The 25,806-nt window shown below is 36.9% G+C and overlaps 1 protein-coding gene and 1 long non-coding RNA gene across 2 annotated transcripts; both read right to left on the bottom strand.

Moving 5' to 3' along the window:
* Positions 1–10,599: 10,599 nt before the first annotated feature.
* On the bottom strand, positions 10,600–13,098 carry LOC149264076 (uncharacterized). The gene is made up of 5 exons (XM_089394813.1): positions 12,912–13,098; positions 12,664–12,818; positions 11,137–11,600; positions 10,888–10,975; positions 10,600–10,665 (listed from the first exon to the last, which is right to left on the bottom strand). The coding sequence occupies exons 1-5, from the start codon at positions 13,096–13,098 to the stop codon at positions 10,600–10,602; spliced, it is 960 nt and encodes a 319-aa protein (XP_089250939.1).
* An 11,915-nt stretch (positions 13,099–25,013) lies between these two features.
* On the bottom strand, positions 25,014–25,463 carry LOC149264075 (uncharacterized). Its single transcript, XR_016250028.1, has 2 exons — positions 25,345–25,463; positions 25,014–25,213 (listed from the first exon to the last, which is right to left on the bottom strand). It is a non-coding gene; the product is annotated as an uncharacterized LOC149264075 (long non-coding RNA).
* Positions 25,464–25,806: the final 343 nt, after the last annotated feature.

Raw genomic sequence — 25,806 nt, 5'->3', positions numbered from 1 at the left:
ACCATTGTTGACCATGATTGATTTTCATATTGACACAATCTTTTTCACAATGCCACATTGGACCATGGTTGACCATGATTGATTTTAGTATTGATACAATCTTTGTCACAGTGTGACATTGGACCATGGTTGACCATAATTGATTTTCGGAATGAGACAATCTCTTTCACAATGCAACGTTGGACCATGGTTGACCATGGATGACCATGGTTGTCATAATGTGACGTTGCACCATTCTTGAGCACAGTTAACCATGATTAGCCATATTGACCATGGTCGACCATGTTTCATGAGTGTTGACAATGGTTGATCATGGCTGACCATGGTTAACCATGATTTATTTCATATTGAGAAAATCCTATGATAAACCCTAAGATAAATATTTTAAACAAAGGTATATAAACCCTATGATAAATATTATAAATGGATAAGTAAACATAGTTGACCATGGTTGATTTTCATAATGAGGCAATCTTTGTCAAAGTGTGGTGTTCGACCATGGATGACCATGGTTGACCATCATTGATTTTCATATTGAGACAATATTTGTCACAATGCGATGTTGGACCATGGTTGATTTTCACATTGATACAATATTTATCACATTGTAACATTGCACCATGATTGACAATGGTTGACCATAATTGATTTTCATATTGAGAAAATATTTGTCACAATGTGATGTTGGACCATGGTTGACTATGATTGACCATAATTATAAACCTAAGCGATTTATATTAAACCTTAGGATTGATATTATAAACCACATGAACAATATTGTATTCTAGGAATATGAACCCTTAGATTAATAAACCCAAGGGGTTGATATTATAAACCCAAGGGAATAATCAACCCAAGGGATTAATACTACAACCCTAAAAGATTATAATCCCAAGGGAATTATATTAAAACCCAAGGGATTAATATAATAAAACCAAGGTATATAAATCTACGATAAATATTATAAACCCTCAAATAAACATGGTTGACCATTGTTGACCATGATTGATTTTCATGTTGAGACAATCCTTGTCACAATGTGATTAATATACCCAAGGGATTTGTATTATAAACCCGAGGAATTTATATTATAAAGCCAATCCCTTGAGATTACAGTGTCAATCCATTTAGTTTATAATATTTATACCTTTACGAACAATAATTATAATAATGATTAATTATTAATAATTATTTATTCGATTGATTGTTTATAATAACATTAGTTTATAAAAAAAAAATTATGCTCAAGAGCCGACGAAAACTGGGAAATGCACAGGACTAAGGTTTTAAGTAGGGGATCAATGTTGGACACCATGGAGGGGAAATAGGGGGGGAGTTCCACTCCCTCCTACAGTCATGTAGTCCCAAACTGCTTCAAGAAGCCAATGGAAGCAGAAACCGGGAGTATAGACAGAGAAAAACAGTGAAACAATAGATCACAGGGGTAGGCAAAAAATCAAGGGGAAGACAGAATAGAGAAGAACATAGGAGGACGCAGTTAGAATACTGACCAAAGGAATCTGACAGGACCATGTAAACCTAGGTCAATCATCACACCTTGAGTGGTGTTAAGTGATGCAGCACTATAGGTTCATAGGGATCGCATGGTGACTTATGCCGTAATATGTAAATTTGTGGGGTTATTGCCAACGTAGAAGGCTTTGCATGCATGGATTAAGAACCATTGGAAACCTAAGGGAGAAATAACTCTGTACCTTGGATCGAGGGTTTCTTCACTGTAGTGTTCACAAACTTAGAAGATAAAGACAAAGTGTTTGAAGGAGGACCATACTTCTATGCTACTATAGGCCTCTATATGCGACCATGGGTGATGAATTTTGTCCCAGAGTGACAGACATTCACTTCAGTGCAACTATGGATAAGACTCTTCTCCCTTCGTTTATATTATTGGCAGCCAGAATCCTTAAAAGCCCTAGGTAATAAACTAGGGTATTTCTTAAAAATATCATATGCTACACTCTGTGGAAAATACACCTCCTTTGCCTAAATATGCATAGAAATGGACCATTCTAGAGCTCTACCGGATGAAATCATTCTAGAAGTTTATGATGAAGAATGGGTGTAGGCGATGGATTACGAGCATGTCCCTTTCAAATGTCGCAAATGCCATGAACACGGTCACCTCTTCATATACTTCCCTTTAAACAAAACAGAGAGCAGTATTAAAGCTGCCTCAGGGAAAGATACTAAAGGTTTTACCAAAGTGGGCAACAGAGGGAAAGGAGGGAGAAAGAACCAGAAGAAAAGCAATGAGGAAAAGATGCCTAGTCAGAATAGATTCAAGACATTAGAAGAGGAAGAGGGGAACATGGAATATTAGGGGTCTAGGAAGTAAAAGGAAACAAAGAAATCTCAGCAACAGAATGAAAGAATAAAAGCCAGATATGGTTTTTATCCGGGAAACAAAATGTTTAATAGATAAAATAAGAGAGATATATAGTAAATGGCTTATTAAATATGAATAAGTGAAAGCATATAACACAACAGGAGGAATTCTCACACTTTGGAACCCCAAGGAACTTGGAATCCTAGATGCTGAAGCATCCCGGAACTACCTATCAGTGGTTATCCAACCTTTGGGTGATAAGGAAGTTTATTTGATCACAAATGTCTATGGTCCACAAAAACTTGAAGATAAACTCAGGCTTTTGACCTCACTGGAGGATCTAAGACAAAGACATCTGGTTATCCACTGGATTCTAGGAGGGGACTTTAATATGATCAGATCTTTATCAGAAAAAAAGGTGGGACCAGATCACTAGGCAGTGATTCCATAGCATTTCAAGACTTCATAATCAACATGAGGCTAGTGGATATAGAGACTAGAAATGGAACCTTCACTTGGAATAATAAGAGGGGAGGGGTTTCTCAAGTTGCCTCTAAACTATAGATTCATTATCTTTGAGGACCTCATCCTCACAGGCCTTGAATTGTCGGTTATAATCCTCCCTTTTGAAGGCTCAGATCATTGGCTTATTCAACTAGAAGCTTCCTTTATAGGCACTCCAAGAAACAGACCGTTTAGGTTTGAAAACATTTGGCTTACTCTTCCTGACTTCATCAGCAATATTGAAAAATGGTGGATAGAATATATGCACGTTCAAGGAACTAAAATGTTCCTTCTACATCAGAGATTGAAACACATCAAAATCAATCTAAAAGATTGGAATAAGAATGAGTTTGGAAATATCTTCGAAGCCAAAAAAGTAGTTGAACAAAAACTACAGGGAATTAACCAGGTCCACATCTCTGATGGCTTCACCGAGGAAAGTAAAATACAAGCTGACTCTCTTCAACAAGAATGGGAAGGCTTATCTAAGCAAGAGGAGATCTTTTGGAGACAGAAACTGAGGGTACAATGGATAAAAGAAGGAGAAATAAATACAATGTTCTTTCATAATTCTACCATGGATCATAGGTCTCATAACAGGATTTCAAAACTCAAATGTACTCAAGGAAATCAGCTCAACACCCACAAAGAAATAGAATCTGCTCTTGTTCAACATTTCCAAAGAATAACAGAGGAGCCTCTCATAGACATATCATAATTCATCAATGACTTCACAAAGCACATTCCTAAGCTTGTGACAAGAGAAGACAATTATAATCTTAATAGACTAGTGACTGAAGAGGAATCCATCGAAGTCATCAAAGAGATGAAAAATGGGAAAGCTCTAGGTCCAGATGGTTTGAATGTTGACTTCTTCAAAGCATGTTGGGAAATAGTCAAGCAAGATATCCTCGATGTGGTGAAGGACTCGAGGGAAAATAAAACTATTTTGAAGGTGCTGAATACCTCTTTCGTATCTTTGATTCCAAAGCAAGAAAATTCTATGACACCAGATAGATTTAGACCCACAGCAGTATGAAATTTGGTGTACAAAATTATTTCCAAAATAATTGAAAATAGGTTCAAGCCCCTTCTTCCAACTCTTGTGTCTGAGGAGAAAACTGGATATGTGGAAGGAGGGCAAATTCTAAATAACATCATTCAAGCTCACAAGGTGGTTCACTCACTCAAGAGAAATAAGCAAGCAGGTATGATCATAAAACTTGACCTATAGAAGGCTTATGATAAGCTAAGTTGGGCTTACATTAGCGCAGTTCTAATAGCATATGGCTTTGACCATAACTGGATTAGATGGGTAATGGCCCTTACCACCTGAAGTTTTTCAATCCTCCTAAATGGCTCACCATCCAAAATCTTTAAGCCTTCGAGAGGACTCAGACAACGATATACACTCTCACCCTTCCTCTTTATTCTCATGATGGAAGGTTTAGGCAATGCAATCAAATCTTCCAAAGCAGAAGGAAAAATCCAAGGTCTTAAACTCACCCTGAATGGGGAGGCCTTGACTCATCAACAATTTGTTGATGACACCATGTTGCAGGGTACACCCACGGTTAAGGAAGCTCTTGCCTTTAAGAAAATCTTGAATGACTTTGTTATGGCTGCGGGTAGAGAGGTAAGCCTTTCCAAATCAAATATTTTCTTTTTTAATACTGACATTGCTATTCAGAGAAACCTCACTAAAATTCTAGGTTTTCAAAGAGATCAGCCAGCCTCCAAATATTTGGGAATACCTCTAACAGATAAACCCCTAAGAAAGGCAGTTTGGGAGCTTGTTATTAATAAACTCCAGGACAAAATCTGGAAATGGACAAACAGGTCTTTGAATTTAGCAGGACGACTAGTGATTAACAAAGATGCCCTACGAATTGTCCCCATCTTCGTTTTTTCAGCCCTTCCATCTCCTAAAGGAGTTGTACAACAAATCAGGAATATCCAAAGAGATTTTCTTTGGGGCAAAGGGGAAGAGAAAAATAAATGGGCTTTGGTAGCTTGGGAAAAGATCTGTAAACCTACGACACATGGAGGTTTGGGACATGATGACCCTGAAACCCTAAGCAAGGTTTTAGGGGCAAAACTATGGTGGAGATGGCTAAAGGAATTGGTTACCCCTTGGGCCAAGGTATGGAAATAGAAATATGCAAATAATCGGCAAGAAAGGGAGCACATTTGAATGTCTGGGCTCATCAAAGGCTCCCACATTTGAAACAAATCTTGGGAGAATAGAGCCATTGTTCAGAAAGATAGTGTTTGGGAAATTAGAGATGGAAACCTAGCTCGGTTTTGGGAGGACAATGGCAACGAGGACCTAACTTGTTAAGAGAAGAATTTTCCAATCTCAAGAATGATACTGACAACAAAGTTTTACATGGGCTAAAGGACTTCTGGGATCAGGATAGAAGCGATGGAAAATGGAGAATATGGAAGAACCTGATATACAGTGATGAATCCCCTTTGAAGCCCCAGGTAGAAGCTATTGCAGTTATCTTGGAACAAAGAAAGATTTTTTCATCAGCATCTTCAGACCAAGTAAGATGGGGAAAACAATGAAGGCAACTTTAACCTCAGAGAAGCCAAGAGAATAGCCCTAGGGCTTGAATTTTCAAACCCTGATAAGGTATGGAGGCACCTATGGCAGAACCAAAACTGGATGAAAATCAAACTGTTCATGTGGTTGGTACAACATAAAAGATTTCTGACTTAGGAAAACCTTCAGAAAAGTGGTGTAGCCGGTCCATATAGACTCCAACTATGTGAATTACAAGAAGAAACAATGGGAAACCTACTCAACCTCTGCCCATTCACCTACACCTTATGGAATTGGGTGGCTTCAATCGTTAGACAAATGGACAGGGACATTTGCAGCATCACCAACACTTTGAGGAATTAGAGGAGAAACTTCTCTGAAAATGAAATAATCAACAAAGCTTGGGATATGGTTCCAGGCTTTCTAATCTGGAATGTCTGGAAAGAATGCAACAATAGGATATTCAAGAATAGAATTGGATCGTCCCAGAGCATCATGGCTCAGATCATAAGACAACTCAAAGAGACTGTAGGAACCTGTCTAAAGAAACCCCCTAAGAACCAACCTCAACACCAGGGTGCACAGATTCTTCTTCATTTGGGCCTACAGGGGCTTTTCCTCCAAGGCACAAACAAGAATATAAGTTATATAACATGTGAAAATGACTTCTGGCAACATCCCCCTCTTGGTTTTATGAAATGCATTATAGATGGTGACTCTAAAGGCAACCCTGGTATGGCTGGATATGGTGGAGTATTAAGAGATGAAAAGGGCTTCATAAAAGCCATCTTTCATAATCATTTGGGGAAGGTCACTAATAATATGGCAGAGCTCATGGCCCTTGAGCAATGCTTAGAAATCTTGATGGAATCAAATTTACATAACACCATCATAGAAGTTGATTATGAATTGATAATTAATTCGGTCAAGAAAATATGCAATGGTTTTGCACTAGAGAAAGTGTCGAAACAATGGAGGTTACTGTAGGTCTATCAATGTATTCAATCCCACCTGCGAACCATGAGAACCCTCAGATTTTTTCACATGCTTCGAACAACCAACAGGTTACCAGATATTTTAGCAAACGAAGGAGTACTCTGCTCCAAAACCAATAAAAGATATGACTAGATGGGGATTCCACAAGGACAATTGCAGGAAGACTGACACAGACAAGCAACATTAGACAGGGAGTACTTTTAGAGCATGAGAAATAAGAAATGTGAAGACTGATAGAACCAGAAGAGTTTTGGTCCACATAGGGAAGCAGGATATGGTTATGTGCAAGGAGGATGTCAAGCGCCTGACTAAAGTTTGCCTTTGGTTTTCAGGTGAGAAACTTCATAAACTTAGGGTTTTCGGTCGGGATCTCTATAATCCTAGGGTTTTCGGGAGGGAAACTACATAAAGGTTAAGTCTAGGTATGGACCTAAATTACACTGAATGTGGCCTATTAATTCTTTGGGCGTTAGCTTAGTTAATGGGTGGGCATGTTGATGGGATCGCAATCATCCCGGGATTTCGGGCGTTAACTTGCAAGATCGTTAATTTTCCAAACGGACCTGAAATTCATTTAAGTGGTGTCTTATTTTGCTTCGGGTCTGTAAGGGAAGTTAATGTTAAAAACTAGTTGCACAGACCGTTTCGGATCACTTGCATCCAGTGGATTTCCGGCAGATAAACTACTCGTCGTTTATCTCTCCATCCAGACCCAAAATGGATTAGAGAGTTGGCACATTTTTCTTTTCGGGTCCATTTGAATGGATAAAGGTTTAACTTGTTGGCAACCCGACAACGCCTCTTGGCCATTCGATCTTTGAAGGCTGATCGCACAATCTTAGGCATTTCATATTCTTCGGAGGTTTAGAGTAGTTACATGGCTTTGTTTTGGGGGCCTTCGACACGGTGGCCCTATCAACAAAGGTTTTGTGTGGCTCAGTAGTGTGGATAGACGGTTTCTATCTCACCGTTTGTCCCGCTTGGCGCATTAAGGGCAGCTTATCCCTTTGTTTCTTTGCTCGCTTGGATAAGCGGTAGTGTGGGCCACAACTCCATTGTAGCGTGTGCTGCCTTTTTTATATGATGCACTTTTTTACAGATTAATGGAAAGACCTATTCTCACTCGAACAAAAAAAACATTAGTTTATAAATTTTGATTATATAATTATATTTAAAAATAAATAAATTTAAACTAAATTAAAATTTAAAAAACATAAATATATTAAATCAAACTTTATTTTATTTAAAATTAAGATGATTTAATTTTTATTATATAATTTTATTTTTACAAAAAATTATATTTAAGTTAAAAAAAACAAAGTTGATTTATTTTTTTAGTTTTTATTATATAATTTTATTTTTCAAAAACTTATATTTAAGTTAAAAAAAACAATATAGATTCGTCAAATTAAAATTTTATTTTATATCTATAGGAAAATTTATCTGAATTTACTTATAAATTTTATATTGAAATTTTAATTAAAATTTTGAAAATATAAATAAATCCAACAAAATTTTATTTCATCTTAATTAATAAACTAAATTATATTTAACAATAAATTAAAAAAAAACACCGAATTTTATTAATATGAAAACAATATTAGTAAAATAATTTTGTTACGATAATGTATGTGGTATTTTGTTATAGTACTTCTTCTCTAACTATGTACATAGGCTAGCACAACCATATAAACTAAATGACTATGTATCAAAACTTTTAACTCATAATACATTTTATATTGTAAAGATTAAAAAATTCATAAAAAATAACTAAGTTTTTTCCAACTATGATTAATGGTCAGTGAGCTACCACTACTTCCATGGGTAATCATCCTAGTAGATCAATCTGAAGGGATCTACCCGTCGGCTTATCTAGTAGGACCTAACCCCAAGGATGTCAAGGAGATTTGATCCGGTGACCTCCAAATTGGCAAAGTACTTAGCACTGAGAACTTGACCAATTGAGCTATTCCTTAGGGCTAAAAATAATGACTAAGTTATAACTTTATTCTAAATTATTATTAATATTTTTTTGTAAGCTTGGTAGGACTCTCTGATTTTCGAGTTTACATGTTCATTATTCACCCCGCTATGGGGCAGGGTAGCACAAGATTCGAACCCAAAATCTCTGGTTCGGTGAGACTTCATTCCATGGCCATCGCCATTTAATCAACCCTAGTCATACTGAATTATTATTTATATTAACCATCTAAAATTAAAAAATATTTTACATTAATAAACTCAAAAATATAATAAACCCAAGAAATATTATTAAATATATACATATTTAACGTCGATATATATCTGGAAATGTACAATTAACCTAACCTCAGTCAAAAAGTTATTGAATTTAATTTATTTAAGCACACAAATCATCCTCACGAAAAACAAGTCATAACTCCCGAAGAATCTAGACCACCCTGATTATTTTGGAAAATATTTAATAGATCCATGAATGCGTTGAAACTGTATTGGTCGTTCCTGAACTTTTATAAAAAGTTGCAAAAAGTTTGTTGGTCAAACTATAATTCCAAATGGACTAAAAAATATCCTATTATATGCCAAGGGTACAATATGTGGTAATTTAATTGATCATTTTCATTGTCAAATTTCCTTCGGGAAGAAGAACTACTTAGATTTGTGGTAATTTAACTGATCATTTTCATTGTCAAATTTCCTTCGGGAAGAAGAACTACTTAGATCATCTTTGAACATGGAATAGTTTGTACAGAAACAGAAGCATCTGAAGGTGACAAGCAACCTCAAATGTTCTGTAAAGAACAGAAGTATCTGAAGGTGATAAAAAGCCTCAAATGTGTCGGGAACTGTGCAAAGGTTGTGCAGTCGAGAATGCTTGCCCATAATCCATATATTCAGGATTACCTGATGGTGTAATGTCCATAGATTCAAAAGCACAGGATGGTGGAATCTCCTTGTATGTATTAAAAATTTTGCGTGTTTTCTGACCATGTTATATATATTGAAATTGTTCGGTTGTAAGAAATGGGATGACCTAAAAAGATTGTTTATGGAATGTTAAAACCTACTTTCTTGCAGATATTCTTGTGCAGTGTCACCACAATGACGTATGACTTTGTTGTCCAGTGTCACAACAATGACTTATGACTTTGTTGGCCACAAGGCCCATCTTTGATAACTTCTCAATTCAACCATTTAACCCTTTTAAATCAATGAAGAATATGATTGCGGTTATGATGCTTTCTTTGCTCCTAAACTTAACTTACGTTTCTCTAACATTCTTATTAACCATATTAAAAACAAAAAATTAAACATCCAAAGGAAACTTTGAATTGAAATCAATTATTTTTATTTTTGGTGTGTGTTTAGAGGTGCTTTACAATTCAAGAAATATTGTGGTCACTCATTTCTAACAGTGTTGGGTTAATGGATTAAATCGGCAAAGGTCAAAAAAAAAAAAAAAACTTATAAAAATAGGGATAAATGAACATATTAAAAACAAAAATTTAAATATCCAAAAGAAACTTTGAACTCAATCATTTTTATTTTTGGTGTGTTTAGAGGTGCTTTACAATTCAAGAAATATTGTCACTCATTTCTATCAATGTTGTGTTAATGGATTAAATTGGTAAGGGTCCAAAAAAACAAAAAAAACTCATAAAAATAGGGATAAATTTGGTTTTAACCATGTTAAAAATAAAAATTTAAATATCCAAAAGAAACTCTGAACTCAATCATTTTTATTTTTGGTGTGTGTTTAGAGGTGCTTTACAATTCAAGAAATATTGTCACTCATTTCTATCAATGTTGCGTTAATGGATTAAATCGACAAGGGTCCAAAAAAAAAAATCATAAAAATAGGGTTAAAATTGGTTTTAACCATATTAAAAACAAAAATTTAAATATCCAAAAGAAACTTTGAACTCAATCATTTTTATTTTTGGTGTGTGTTTAGAGGTGCTTTACAATTCAAGAAATATTGTCACTCATTTCTATCAATGTTGCATTAATGGATTAAATTGGCAAAGGTCCAAAAATAAAAAAACTCATAATACTCTATACGAGGAGCCTTTCAGCTTTGTGTACTCGTTCCTAACTCTGGTGAGTTCTTTTGATCTACACCAAGGCCATTCACTTATGGCAGGGACTTCCGAATGTTTCATTTTCTAATAAGCAACTGTTTTAACATTTAACCAGTGCTGCATGCAGCCGGTAGTCCCTGTCGTCAAGCACAAATGAAGCCCTTTTCTGATTTGTGCACCATTTCTCGTGCTTTCAGCAAAGAATCTAGCTGACATCAATTCATGTGGTTGTTGCGCAGTACGCCTTTAAGGTCCTTTAAATCCAGAGAGAAAACAGAGCTTTTCCTTAACAAAAACAGTATCAAATTAGAAAGATGCAACAAACACGAGCAAACAAAGTATGGATAACGAAAATATGTCAAGGCCTAGTTCTTTGGAAACAAACCTGAAGAATCAAAAATAAAAAGTACTAATCAACATAGCTTGCTTACCTTCGTAGGATGGATATCATCAAAAACATGAGCTTGCCCAACATAGAATATTGTCAACTGGTGACTCGCTGATGTTACACATTTTGGGCTGAAAAAATGAAACAAGCAGTCAAGATGCAGCCACAGTTAAATATATTGCCATGATCTAAGCTAAATCTTGTCAAGCTTAACTTCTGTAGAGAAAATATCCAACGTTTACCATCCCCCTATATGCACATTAAGTTGTCTAAATTACTAGTATGCACTTACCTAGCTGGAATGCTGGATTCTTGAACACCATTCCCAGGCAAGAATTTTGAACTACCAGCAGAAAGACTTTGCCCACTTGTGTTTCTAGCAGCTGGTGCACTTGGACCATTGTTCATGAGGTTTGTCAAACTGGAACCTTTAAGACCTGTTCGAGAACCTTCATCTGCTAGGGTCTGAGAAATGAGAGCAGACACTAATGTATTTTCCCTGGACAAATTTGTAGAGATCTTGTTCTGATAGCTTCCAATATGAGTGAGACGTGAAGGACTATATACAGCTGATCCTGAATTCATAAAGGCAGGGCGTTCCCATTTCTTTGAAGCCATAAAATCAGCATTCACACCCATTGATGGCCTCGTTGATGTTTGGCATGTGGTTGTTGGCCTTGGTGGCTGCATGCCTAGAAGAACATCATCATCATGGTGCCTTCCTCTTCTGTCATCTTTGGACTCAAACCTTGACATCTAGCAGGGATTTTCAAATAACGAACAATAAGGGAAACATAGAGCAATCTAGAAGGAATTGCACAAGTCACAAAAAATAGAAAAAGGTGGATGGTGGTGGTATTTTCTTTTTTCTTCTTTTTTTTCATCATATTATTCAAGTGCTAGAGCTGAGAGTTAACTATTCTAACAAAACAGTGCAGGACTTACACTTGGGCCTTGTTCCTTTAAAACGGGGCGGATGACATAAAGAATGGAACCCTGTTAGTTAACCAATGCCGCATTTATAAAATAACCATGTTGCAGTATATTTATTCATAACAATACCAGTGTTGTGATTTAGTGGTTGAGATTTAGTGGGCTGTTGGTCCATGTAAACAGCCCAGGTCCAAACATCAACAGGTGTAGAGCCTCTGTATTTAAATGTTAGGGGAGTTGTTTGACCTTTATTAGTTGGTTTCTCTCCATCATCAAAGAGGCCGAATACATGTTCGACCAGCCAAATTGACCTAAGTAACAGTTAATAGGATATGAAATTCCATGATAAATATATACCACTGTAATAATAACAATTGTGAACAGATTATAAAAGATAATAACCACAAGCCAAAGTAATCCATGAAGCATAACAACAAAAGGGTCTTTTGTACTATAATGCAGGAGAATGCCATAGAATCAACCTAAAATACCAAACGTAAAAGGTAATCTTAGTAATGGAGTGGTCTTTAGTACTAAACTAAAGTGAGGAGGATACCATAGAATCAACCTGGAAAACATCAAAGGCAAGGTAATCTTAGTAGTGGAGTGGCCTTTGGTACTAAAGTGAGAAAATACCATAGAATCAACCTGGAAACACCAAAGGTGATGTTAGTATTGGAGTGAAAGAAGATCAATTGCATCAACTTGGGGTCACAAAAGGTGATGTTAGTACTGCACTACAGAGATGCTACGGCATCAACAAAGGGGGCTTACACCACAAAGACAGTTTCTAGATTGGCAAAGTTTCTATTACATGTAAAATAAACAAAATCTCTAACTCTGTTCCTAGCCATTAGTAGCGCTGAGAGATAAGGGTTTTCACTACCTTAATTCCACGCGAACTCTCTGAAGTATCCTGCAAGGACTGTTTAAGGCTCAAAGTGGAAGTTTCCCTCTTCTTCCCTCCTGCTACCAATCTGTTGCTGTCCAAAGCACCCATGCCGCCATGTATGCCTTCCCACTTTCCACACGACATCCTCTCTGCGAAACACACCATCATTTTACATTCTTTAATCAGATAAAAACAAGAAACCAAAAGAAAACCTCTCGCTAAGATGAGAAGTAAAGATTAACCTGATCCTGGATCTGAAGAACAAGGAGCAGCTGTTGCTACTGCTAAACCAAGATTCCTTGAGAGAAGCCTGTTGCCCGCTAATGAGGATCCATGGTCGATTCCGTCTACGATGCCTGTGCTCCTGGAGGCCTCCTCATGTCTAGTTGTAGCAGTAGCACCCCATGATTCGCTGCTGAGGAAGCTCATGCCAAGAAAGTCATGGAACATGGGCTTCCCTTCGCCCACCATGATGACATTACGCGGAACATCCTAGGCTGCCATGGACGGAACCTCGGCTACCACATGATGGACAGGAACAATCGGATCAGTCCCAGTATCAACGGCTTGCAAGGGAAGAATACATAATACCAGACATTCAGCTCCAAATATTTCCCGTTCCCTGTTTTTCCCTTCAAACTGTTTATTTTCCTTTAAAAAACACACGAATCCCCGAATCCCCCTTATTTTCTACAAAAAGATGAAGCATTCTAACGAAATAAGAGGATTCTCAGTGTCAGTATGCGTAAAAACGGGATCATTTTGCACCTGTGCAGGGGAAATCTTCTTCTCGGTACTCTGCGATTTTGAACTCTCAGCTTGCAAAGGCTCATTTCTGGTCTCCACGTCGCCGCGTTCGTTAGGCGTTTCATTGTTCAGAGGCCTCCGAAACAGCGACTGCTCAACTTTTCTGGAGGAGCTTCGGTTCAAGATCTATGGCAAACCGGTTATCTTGAAATCTGCGGTGCGGGGGATTGATGTTGAACTACTCTCCCAAGTTGCTGGTAGCTGCCTTCTACGGAGAATTGATAGCCCGAGTGAGAGACATCTAGCACTAGCTGCATGCAAGGTGCTCATGCAGGGCACAGAGAAGAACATGCACACCTTGAACATAAAACTTACGGTAAAATATCCTAGTGGTAGTCCGTGCCGGGGTGGAGAAACTCAAGTTCTTTGAGTTGCCCGAACCTTATTATTTTGCAGTCAGGGAAGGCACTGAGAGACCAAGCAGGTAGTTGATAAGAGTTTCCATTGAATTGCATGGTTATTGCATGCTTAAGGCCCTTGTTTCTGCGAAAGGTACCACATAAGCTACTACCTTTAGAATATATTCTTGCCTACATATCCATAGTATTTGATGCCTTAAAGTCAGTCAAGATGTTCTGTTCTCTCCATTAAATTTTTTAGGTTTTAAGGATTTTGGATCAATTCAGTGAGAAGTAAAATGCTAGGGACAGAGTTCCTTCCTTGACAAAACTAGGACTACAGAGGAACTTTTTTGTCATCATAACATTAATCAAATTTAAATAATAATAATAAAAAAAATCCCCAGACATGAGAACAATTTGAGTGCCACTTTATCTCGAGGCCTCCCATGGATGATAATCAATAGAATTATGCCCTAACACCATAAGAGGAATATCAATATAAATAGTCATCTTACACAAAAAAAAATGTCAACAGAAGAACAAACCTCAAGGTGTTTCTCAAGTGCAGTGGTATTCACGTGCCCTCGAGTCAGAGCAGGTTCACTTAGTTTTATAGCTTTGTGCAGCTCTTTCAGATGCCCCCTTTGACCTAACAATGGTTCTAAATTCCCATTGTGGAATTAAGGTAATGAACCAGAAAACATTCAATCAATGAAATAAATTTTAATTATATCTAAATACACTTTCACTGCGGAACATAATTTTCACTGGGAACTCTTGCATACCATATTCGTCAATTGGTGCATCATAGTCATAACTGCTGGCAATGAATGGACCTCTAGTTGTCCGGCCAAAGTTTGTGCTTAAGGGTTGGGATGTGTTTAAGGGTCAGGGAGATGTATGTTGCTTAATAAATGCAGGATTATCATGCAAATAAAAACATAAATATAATTGCATGAGCTTAGTAGCATAAATATTAATACATATGGCCTTGAGCTTAATACAAGATAAGAATAAACCCCACCATGTAATAGTTCTAGAATGTTCCTCCTCTCTCGTAAAATCGGGCTACTGCAAAAGCAACATCCTCTGTAGGCCTATCAGGGATGCTCGATCCAAATGCTGTAAACTTGTAATGAAAACGATATTTTAGCAGGGTGAACAGGAAGCCCCCGCATTTCTAATACTCAAGCTCTACCCAGGCAATAGATTGCAGCTTTGTTTCGAACATAATAATGTTCCTAAGTATATGTAAATTCTGTGATGTAGTGAAAATCAAAATTCGGAAGCGCCTGTAAATATGCTTTATATTTATCATGAGGCAAAGAAAACATTACCATCCTCCCTAATTATCAGTCCACATCTTTGGCTTTTTAGGAGAATTAGGTTTGAAACTGTCACAGTAGTAGCCATTACAGGTATTGATCTATAAAGAAATTATTCATGTCAGGACAAGCCTAGGAATATAGTATATTGTTGAAGAGATAGAAAAGTTATGTTGGAAGCAAGGACTTCCATTGTTATGAATGCAAGAAGAGAAAACATAACAAAACTGAAAACACTCTCAAGTGGATCTAGAATATATTTTTGTTTGGCACAAACCAGAAAAACAGAAAGAAAACTCACAATTGGGTCTGGAGCTGTTCTTTGCTGGCACATCACCCAAGGGAGGCTCATGGCCATCAATATACTTGTTAGTGAGATTACCTCACAACACAAAAACCTAGACCTTCCAACTCTAGATAGATTGACAAGCTAAACCCCATCATACCCTACTATAATCCCAATGTCAACAAACCAAACTTGCAAAATATTTCCAAGCTAGCCATATATTTTGGAAAATGAGAGAGATTGACACCTGAATAATTGGGGTGTCGATATAAAGAACATAGACCAAACATTCTTATGAATCTTATTGTGTGCTAAGCAAACATCACCAAGTGTTGTAACAAGGCTGTTGAGGCTCGGTTTTGCCCAATTTTGACACCTTTTCTAGACTTTACCTCTCCCATTTTGAACTATCCTTGACCCCTATTATGCTTATTTCGGTTATAACATCTAGGTTTTGGCCAAAAGGGTGCTATATGTTTGAGGTATGCAAATTAACATAAAAAAATGTCTTTTACCTTAATCTTAAGCATTCCTTAAGCTAGTTGTCTCCTTATTGAATTATCATGCCAACTAATCTAAAGTTCTTATGCATATTTGTTTTGGTTCGAAACAGTTCCGTAATTTCCTACAGTCAGCTCGTGCAATCACATTTCCTCCAAACGCTCTGAAATTCCCACAGACGCGGATTTCCTACAACCGCCCAGATTTCCTGCAACAAAATTGGTGGTTAGCTATGTTCCACTTATTTCCAGATCAAACGAGAACATGGGTTTTGTGGGGAATTCATCCTACATGGATGTTGTCCTATTGGTTGTTTCGAATCCACCAACAAAACTACCCAGATTTGCAAACCTCTTCTCGTTGGTCGTATGAAGGAAAACTCCAGCTATGTAACGAATTTCGCCTAATCCATCATTACAGTCATGGATTTGACTCAGTATGGGTAATTTTGACACTTTGTACTAGTACTATATGGCAATTGCTAAGATTAGTAGTTTTCCTTATTTCGAGCCACATATGGGCTTTTGCACTTGTATAAATTCGACTCTATTTTATATTGTAAGGGGTTGTTGGGTTGGCTTCACTGATAGTATATATCAAATTGTACTCGACTATAACATTTTCATATTAATATAATATTATATGTTTTGTCTATCTTATTGAGCAAGCTCTTCTAATTTTGAAGGGGTTGTGAGTGAGGGAGGGCCCCCTTTGCTCACAACTCCCTTAGTGTAGTGTGTGTGTATTTTAAATTCTGTTATGTAGTAATAATTTGTTTACACAGCTAATGTACTCTTTCTGATATATCAGCAGCAAATGATTGAATGATTAAGTTTCATGTTAATGTGTTGATTTCATTTAATCAAGATTTGATTTACATTGTTGAGTGATTTCTTTAATTGTTGTAAGTTTGATTTCTTATATTTTCTAATCAACATTAGCAATACTAGAGTTGTAGAGGGATGTTTCAATCCACTCCATAGCCTTTTGTTGCTAAATGTTGATGCAGAAAAGAGGCATTAGTTTTGTGTATGGTTGACTGGTTAGATTAGTAAGCACTCAAGGTATTAAGCCTGCATATATTTTTCGCAGCATCTCACAAGCTTACCTACCCTCGGTTGATGATTTATGTTGACAAATTATAAGTCTATAATTTGACTCAACATTTTGGCATCGTTGTCGGGGAGGTGCTAAGGGATAATACTAAATTGTTTTAGTATTATGTATATTGTTTGAAATTTTCAGGACTGGGGGAGTCGAAGTGGTAAGATGAAGGGCAAAGCCTACGCACCTGTAGAGGTCAGAAATTCGCCAAAGTCATGTCCTGATTGTTTGGTAAGTAGTTTTCTTTGAATTTGTTTGCATAGTAGATGGTAGGGTCTAATATTTACAAATATATTTTGTGGTGGTGTGAGCACCACTTCACTTACTTATACATTGGCAAGGAAAAAGAAGTCTATAGGAAACAAGGAAGCAAGGGAAGAAGAGTGATGTCTGTTGTCCTAAAAAGAGCCCAGAACATATTCCTACTTCCACAGTAGCAACTTCTGCAGGAAAATATTTTGTTGCTTCCCATTTCAAATCTCCCCTCACAAGGAAGACAACATCTCTGCTCAGTGGTCAACCTGAAAAGGAATTCTTCGTTAATCCTATTCAAGAACCAGAATTTCAAACCATTGATTCTGCAGAATTTGTAGTTTACAAAGGTCCTACTTATTTTTGGTCCAGAATGGCTCATGAAGAAGGAATTGGCAATACAGATGGAGGATATGATGAGAAGGAAGAGGAAATGGTCACATTTGAATTCCCTATCAGGGAGACTGGTGGGGCAACTTAAATGAAGAAAATTCCTCCCTCATCCTTGCCTAACTTCGGTGGAGTCTCTAGTGAAGATCTTGATTCCTTTTTTTTCGAGTTCAACGTGTTATGCAAGAGCTATGACTATTCTTCCAATTCTCAGAAACTAAAGTTGTTTCCTGCAACACTGAAGGATGCAACTCTCAGGTGGTTTATGGGGTTGGCTTCAAACTCCATTACACCTGGGATGAAATGAAAAAGGTATTCTTGAAGAAATATCAAGATTATTGCAAGACTAGGGACCTCAAAGAAGAATTTTTTGGCATGACTCAGAAGGAGGGGGAGAGTCTTGAGGATTTGGTGGAAAGATTTCAGTATAATCTGCAGAGATCCAAGATGAATCAACTAAGAAAGGACACCAAAAGAACAATTTTGCTCAGAGAAATCAGACCAGAATCTCTGGAAATTTTGAACTTAATGGGAGGAGGTGACATATCAAAGTTAAGTTATGATGAGGTATGTGAGCTATGTCAGCAATATTCAAGAGGAAATTCTAAAGTTGTAGAAGGAACAAGAGATACTTCTTCTAGGTTTGTTATGTTAGTTGCTAGAGATGGAGTAACCAAAGCTGAAATGGGTAATCTATTTGAAAATTTTAAAACCGATATTCTTAGCACTTTATCTTCACAATTAGATGTTTTGAAACCTAAGAAGAAACAAGAGAAACAGGAGGAACTGGATAAAGCCCTGGCTATGTTCTGTTCGAAATGTAGGAAGAAGAATGCCTTGAGGGAATGTCCTACAGATAGTATAGAGGTATGCCAGATCTGTGAAGTTGAGCATTCCACAGATCAATGTCCTTCACATCCTGAAATTAAAGTAGCATATCTAGCAGATCAGGGGGCTGCCAATGCACTTTATGTAATGGCACCTCAAAGACCATGGCAACCGCATGCTACAGGTATGTCCCAATCGCACTATCAAGTTCCTTATACTCAGAATCATATGAGGAATATTCCAATGCCCTGGCAGCCTTGGTTGATCCAGGATGTTTTCGCTTATAGATGTATGGAAAGAATCACATGCAAAATTGTAGCTTAACACAGAAATATACACATAAGAAAAGAAGAAGTAAACACATAAAAGGCACAAAAGAAGACATCAAGGCTTGATAACGGAGTTCGTCCAATTCCGTAGCGGTAGTCCCTGCCGGGGTCTTGCTTTTAAGAATTCCAGTAATTGAGAAAGACCCCATTAGAATTTTCAGTTATTGCTCAAAGTCTGAACTTCAAAAACTGACCAAAGTGCAAATATATAATGTCAAGGAAAACACAACCAGTTGTGGCAATTGTAGGGGGGGAGGAATGTAGCATCCCTCTTGTAACCAAAAGTTGGGTTATACATTCTTTTAGTTGCATTTTAGCACTTAATTGCCTCTGATAAAATAGTTGACATATCGATGTAACCAACTAAACATGAAATTATAAGAAACTTTATATTGACTATAATATGTGAAAATCGACAATTGCATGCAACATAAATGGACAAGCCCTTGTGGGATGCATGATTAAGCAGTCTCATATATGAATGCCCCCATCCCAAAATTCATTACCAACTTGTATAGAGCTCGAAGCCTGAGAAATTGCAAACCTAAAATCAACAATTATCTTGCTAATTTGGAGTTTCAGCTTAAGTAATTTTAATATTTTTATTCAAATATTATTGTTTTATAATCTTTGTGTTAATTATTTTATGTCAATTCAATTTTCCAGCTCAAGTTTAATGCTTTTTTTGAAGTCCCTACTTCACTGTTGAAATTCCGCCAAATTTAGTCGTCTTTTCCTTTATATTTCACATATTCCCTTCTTCAATCGCTTATCTTCTCTTTGTTTTACATTCAAAATGTTCATTTCCCTACAGGCAAAGCTCAATCATGATAAGAGTGTTTTAGCAGAGGCAAAGGTGAGGTTTCATTCATTTCACGCAAAATAGGGAGGCTATCTTTTCTAAAACTGTAGATTATAGTAGCTTTCCTGAAGTAGATTTTTTAAGAATCCACAATCCAAAATAAAAAGTGGAATAGGATTTTCGGTTCACTCTGTTAAGTAAAAGTAGTGTAACTTTTTTTACTGTTTCGGTTAAGTTATCCATATCCTAGTGTACCTTAAAACCCACTTTAGGCATCTTAACATAAATATTTTCATGAAAATTTATACGATTAATCTGAAGTAACAGAAGACGTGAAAGAACCATCATATGTTGTTTCTTTAAGAATTAAGCTTGCTTCTTGTTATTACCAGGAAATAACTTGAATAAAAGATCCATTGATCGGATATCTTAAGTGAAAGTGCCAATATCACCTCACACATCCCACACTTTGGGTTAGTGCTTTGCTAATCTCATGGGGTTCTCTCTAAGCGATTCAAAGCTTCAATTATGAACACTGGGGGACATTTAACACCTCAAATTTGCAATAAAAGCTACGCATTGGTATCAGTTAAATTCACTACGGAAAGATGGCCCAAGTTCTGAGGAAGAAGATGGAAAACAATATATAATAATATTAATATTCAACCATTAATTCTGAATTACTCTGCACGACATTGGAATAAACAAACGACAGATCCAGAAACTTTTGCATGCACTCCACGTGGTTGTGGCTGTCATGAAAGGCTCCCAGTAATTCCAAATGTTCATGTACAAACAACAAAAAGGATGCCATTATTTCAATGGAGCCACCTTCGTCAAAGCCGACAGATCCAGAAACTTTTGCATGCACTCCACGTGGTTGTGGCTCCAGTGATTCCAAATGTTCATGTACAAACAACAAAAAGGATGCCATTATTTCAATGGAGCCACCTTCGTCATGGGCTTTGTCTTGGATGTAATGCTAGATCAGGATTAGATGTTGATATCCTCATGAATCAATCCTTGGAGGTCATGGGGCCCACAGAAACTAGTCTATTCTCCCTTCCATCTATGCATGGATAACTAGTACCAAAAAAAACCCTCTTCTCCTTGTTCTTCAATGAAGACATAAATGCTCTCAGCTAGTTGAGACTTGGCCACTGCTATTCTGCAGCCAAGACATAAATGCTCTCAGCTATAGGAGACTCGGCCTCTGTTGTAGAACGTAGCTGTTGGAGACCTAGTAGAAGACTGCCTCTGCTGTAGAATGTACATGTTGGAGGCTCAACCTCTGTTGTAGAAAGTAGTTGTGCAAACCCTCTTCTCCTCATTCTGTAACCAAGACATAAATGCTCTCAACTGTTGGGAGACTTGGCCTCTGTTGTTCTACAACCAAGACATAAATGCTCTCAACTGTTGGAGACTCGGTCCCTGCTGTTCTGCAACCAAGACATAAATGCTCTCATCTATAGAACATAGTCGTTGCAGACTCAGCCTCTGCTGTAGAACATAGTTGTGCAAATAAAACTCCAGATGAGATTTATTCTTTCTGTGGCAATATAAAAATATTGCTCACATAATTTGGGTCCTGGAAATCAATTTTCATCTGCAATACTTGGGTACGATAAATTGAGGTATGAATTCCAATTTTAAGCCGATATGAATTGAAATATGAGAAAAATTGTATTAGAATAAATACCCAATTCCAATTTTAAGCCGGTATGAATTGAAATATCAGAAATTGTATTAATGGCAACGGTGTCAAAAGCCAGGTCTTTTAAAGAATAAGAAATAAATACGTGCAAATACTGTGAAATTTACTTATCAAAGAATATTTATATTGAGATAATATGAAATGTTTCACAGTACTTGTACGTACATGAACAGAGAATGAATGAATATTGAGAGAAATCGCAATAGTAGCGTTGAAGGTTTGGTGTTCATATCTTATATATTTACAGGATTCCTTTAATTTCATTTCATTTCAATATGGCCTGGCTGCTACGTAGTTCCCTGGTGGATAATAATTGCACGTTATGAAAGTATCACCTGAGTTGCATATAATCTTGGCGCATCCAACTTTGGCCGTGGTCCTCCATACAACCTGAGTGTAGTGAGTGCAATCAGGGCCAGTGAAAATATTATTGGCATAGTCAAACCACTATAGCAGAAATTCGAAATGTGCTTTCAATTTGCTTGTTCACCACTAATGCACAGCCAAATTCAGAAATGTAAACAGAAATATTTAGAAATTTAGGGACAACCCAAAATGTATTTGCATACTTTTCATAATTGATGATTATAAAGCTTTAATTTCAAGTTAAATGCTTGTTTTAGTATTTTGGTCACGGTTACTAATTACAGATTTGATTTGTTTTCTTAAGAATGAGATGCAAAATTTCACTACAAAGATAGCAGAATTGATGAAGGAAGAAAAGCTCTTCGCATGGTAAGGTGGACCCATTATATTAACACAGGTACCCTGTCTTGTTATGATACTTGTCTTCAGTGTTGAGTCTGAAGTATGGCTTTCTGGTCTGACCCATAAGTTTATGCAGATTGAGAATGAATATGGTAACGTGGAGAAACCTTATGGAGAAAAGGGCCAATCATATATACAATGGATTGCAAAAATGGCATTATCCTAGCGGTAGTCCCTGTCGGGGTCTTGCCTTTAAGAATTCCAGTAATTGAGAAAGACCCCATTAGAATTTCCAGTTATTGCTCAAAGTCTAAACTTCAAAAACTGACAAAAGTGCAAATCTATAATGTCAAGGAAAACACAACCAGTTGTGGCAATTGTAGGGGGGAAGGAATGTAGCATCCCTTTTGTAACCAAAAGTTGGGTTATTCATTCTTTTCGTTGCATTTTAGCACTTAATTGCCTCTGATAAAATAGTTGACATATTGATGTAACCAACCAAACATGAAATTATAAGAAACTTTATATTGACTGTAATATGTGAAAATCGACAATTGCATGCAACATAAATGGACAAGCCCTTGTGGGCAGTATGATTAAGCAGTCTCATATATGAATGCCCCCATCCCAAAATTCATAACCAACTTGTATAGAGCTCCAAGCCTGAGAAATTGCAAACTCAAAATCAACAATTATCTTGCTAATTTGGAGTTTCAGCTTAAGTAATTTTAATATTTTTATTCAAATATTAGTGTTTTATAATCTTTGTGTTAATTATTTTATGTCAATTCAATTTTCCAGCTCAAGTTTAATGCTTTTTTTGAAGTCCCTACTTCACTGTTGAAATTCCGCCAAATTTAGCCGTCTTTTTCTTTATATTTCACATCTTCCCTTCTTCAATCACTTAACTTCTCTCTGTTTTACGTTTAAAATGTTCATTTCCCTATAGGCAGAGCTCAATCATGACAAGAGTGTTTTAGCAGAGGCAAAGGTGAGGTTTCATTCATTTCACACAAAATAGCAAGGCTATCTTTTCTGAAACTGTAGATTATAGTAGCTTTCCTAAAGTAGATTTTTTAAGAATCCACAATCCAAAATAAAAAGCGAAATAGGATTTTCGGTTCACTCTGTTAAGTAAAAGTAGTGTAACTTTTTTTACTATTTCAATTAATTTATCCATATCCTAGTGTACCTTAAAACCCGCTTTAGGCATCTTAACATAAATATTTTCATGAAAATTTATACGATTAATTTGAAGTAATAGAAGATGTGAAAGAACCATCATATGTTGTTTCTTTAAGAATTAAGCTCGCTTATTGTTATTACCAGGAAATAACTTGAATAAAAGATCCATTGATCGGATATCTTAAGTGAAAGTGCCAATATCACCTCACACATCCCACACTTTGGGTTAGTACTTTGCTAATCTCATGGGGTTCTCTCTAAGCGATTCAAAGCTTCAATTATGAACACTGGGGTACATTTAACACAACCAATTTGCAATAAAAGCTACACCTTGGTATCAGTTAAATTCACTACGGAAAGATGGCCCAAGTTCCGAGGAAGAAGATGGAAAACAATATATAATAATATTAATATTCAACCATTAATTCTGAATTACATTGCACGACATTGGAATAAACAAACGCCAGATACAGAAACTTTTGCATACACTCCACGTGGTTGTGGCTGTCATGAAAGGCTCCCAGTAATTCCAAATGTTCATGTACAAACAACAAAAAGGATGCCATTATTTCAATTGAGCCACCTTCGTCAAAGCCGACAATTCAAGAAACTTTTGCGTGCACTCCACGTGGTTGTGGCTGTCATGAAAGGCTTCCAGTGATTCCAAATGTTCATGTACAAACAACAAAAAGGATGCCATTATTTCAATGGAGCCACCTTCGTCATGGGCTTTGTCTTGGATGTAATGCTAGATTAGGATTAGATGTTGATATCCTCATGAATCAATCCTCGGAGGTCATGGGGCCGACAGAAGCTAGTCTATTCTCCCTTCCATCTACGCATGGAAAACTAGTACCAAAAAAAACCCTCTTCTCCTTGTTCTGCAATGAAGACATAAATGCTCTCAGCTGGTTGAGACTCGGCCACTGCTATTCTGCAGCCAAGACATAAATGCTCTCAGCTATTGGAGACTCGGCCTCTGTTGTAGAACGTAGCTGTTGGAGACCCAGCAGAAGACTGCCTCTGCTGTAGAATGTAGATGTTGGAGGCTCAACCTCTGCTGTAGAAAGTAGTTGTGCAAACCCTCTTCTCCTCGTTCTGCAACCAAGACATAAATGCTCTCAACTGTTGGGAGACTCGGCCTCTGCTGTTCTACAACCAAGACATAAATGCTCTCAACTGTTGGAGACTTGGCCCCTGCTGTTCTGCAACCAAGACATAAATGCTCTCATCTGTAGAACGTAGTTGTTGGAGACTCAGCCTCTGCTGTAGAACATAGTTGTGCAAATAAAACTCCAGATGAGATTTATTCTTTCTGTGGCAATATAAAAATATTGCTCACATAATTTGGGTCCTGGAAATCGATTTTCATCTGCAATACTTGGGTACGATAAATTGAGGTATGAATTCCAATTTTAAGCCGATATGAATTGAAATATGAGAAAAATTGTATTAGAATAAATACCCAATTCCAATTTTAAGCCGGTATGAATTGAAATATCAGAAATTGTATTAATGGCAACGGTGTTTAAAGCCAGGACTTCTAAAGAACAAGAAATAAATACGTGGAAATACTGTGAAATTTACTTATCAAAGAATATTTATATTGAGATAATATGAAATGTTTCACTGTACTTGTACGTACATGAACAGAGAATGAATGAATATTGAGAGAAATCGCGATAGTAGCGTTGAAGGTTTGGTGTTCATATCTTATATATTTACAGGATTCCTTTAATTTCATTTCATTTCAGTATGGCCTGGCTGCTACGTAGTTCCCTGGTGGATAATAATTGCACGTTATGAAAGTATCACCTGAGTTGCATATAATCTTGGCGCATCCAACTTTGGCCGTGGTCCTCCATACAACCTGAGTGTAGTGAGTGCAATCAGGTCCAGTGCAAATATTCTTGGCATAGTCAAACCACTATAGCAGAAATTCGAAATGTGCTTTCAATTTGCTTGTTCACCACTAATGCACAGACAAATTCAGAAATGTAAACAGAAATATTCAGAAATTTAGGGACAAAATGTACAGTTGATATAATTTAGGGAGAAAAAATGTATAGTTAATATTAAATAATAAAGCATAAACTTACCCACCTGTTTTTCCCTTCTTGATGTCCTGAACTTTGTCTGATGTCGTTCACAGAATTGGAACAACCAGCGCAGAATTGGAACAACAAGTTGATGTAGTTCGCAGAATTGGAACAACAGGCTTCAAACTTGAACTTTGTCTTGTGCTTGGAATAGTCGGTGTTATACCGTGATTTTTGGGCAAACAGAAATATTCAGAAATTTAGGGACAAAATGTATAGTTGATATAATTTAGGGAGAAAAAATGTATAGTTAGTATTAAATAATAAAGCATAAACTTACCCAGCTATTTTTCCCTTCTTGATGTCCTGAACTTTGTCTCATGTCATTCACAGAATTGGAACAACCAGCGCAGAATTGGAACAACAGGTTGATTTAGTTCGTAGAATTGGAACAACCAGCGCAGAATTGGAACAACAGGCTTCAAACCTGAATGAACTTTGTCTTGTTCTTGTAATAGCTGGTGTT

Source organism: Pinus tabuliformis, chromosome 6, assembly GCF_031772625.1.
Source record: "Pinus tabuliformis cultivar Carrire ecotype Pingquan chromosome 6, CPIR1, whole genome shotgun sequence".
Lineage (NCBI taxonomy): Eukaryota > Viridiplantae > Streptophyta > Pinopsida > Pinales > Pinaceae > Pinus > Pinus tabuliformis.
This window is presented reverse-complemented; position numbering and strand designations above follow the sequence as displayed.

Coding starts and splice junctions, on each gene's coding strand:
- LOC149264076 (XM_089394813.1), bottom strand. CDS start 13,098: ATGAGCTTCCTCAGCAGCGAATCATGGGGTGCTACTGCTACAACTAGA. Junction 10,976..11,136: donor GAATCCAGCATTCCAGCTAG/GTAAGTGCATAC, acceptor TCATTTTTTCAG/CCCAAAATGTGTAACATCAG. Junction 10,666..10,887: donor ATGATATCCATCCTACGAAG/GTAAGCAAGCTA, acceptor AATTGATGTCAG/CTAGATTCTTTGCTGAAAGC.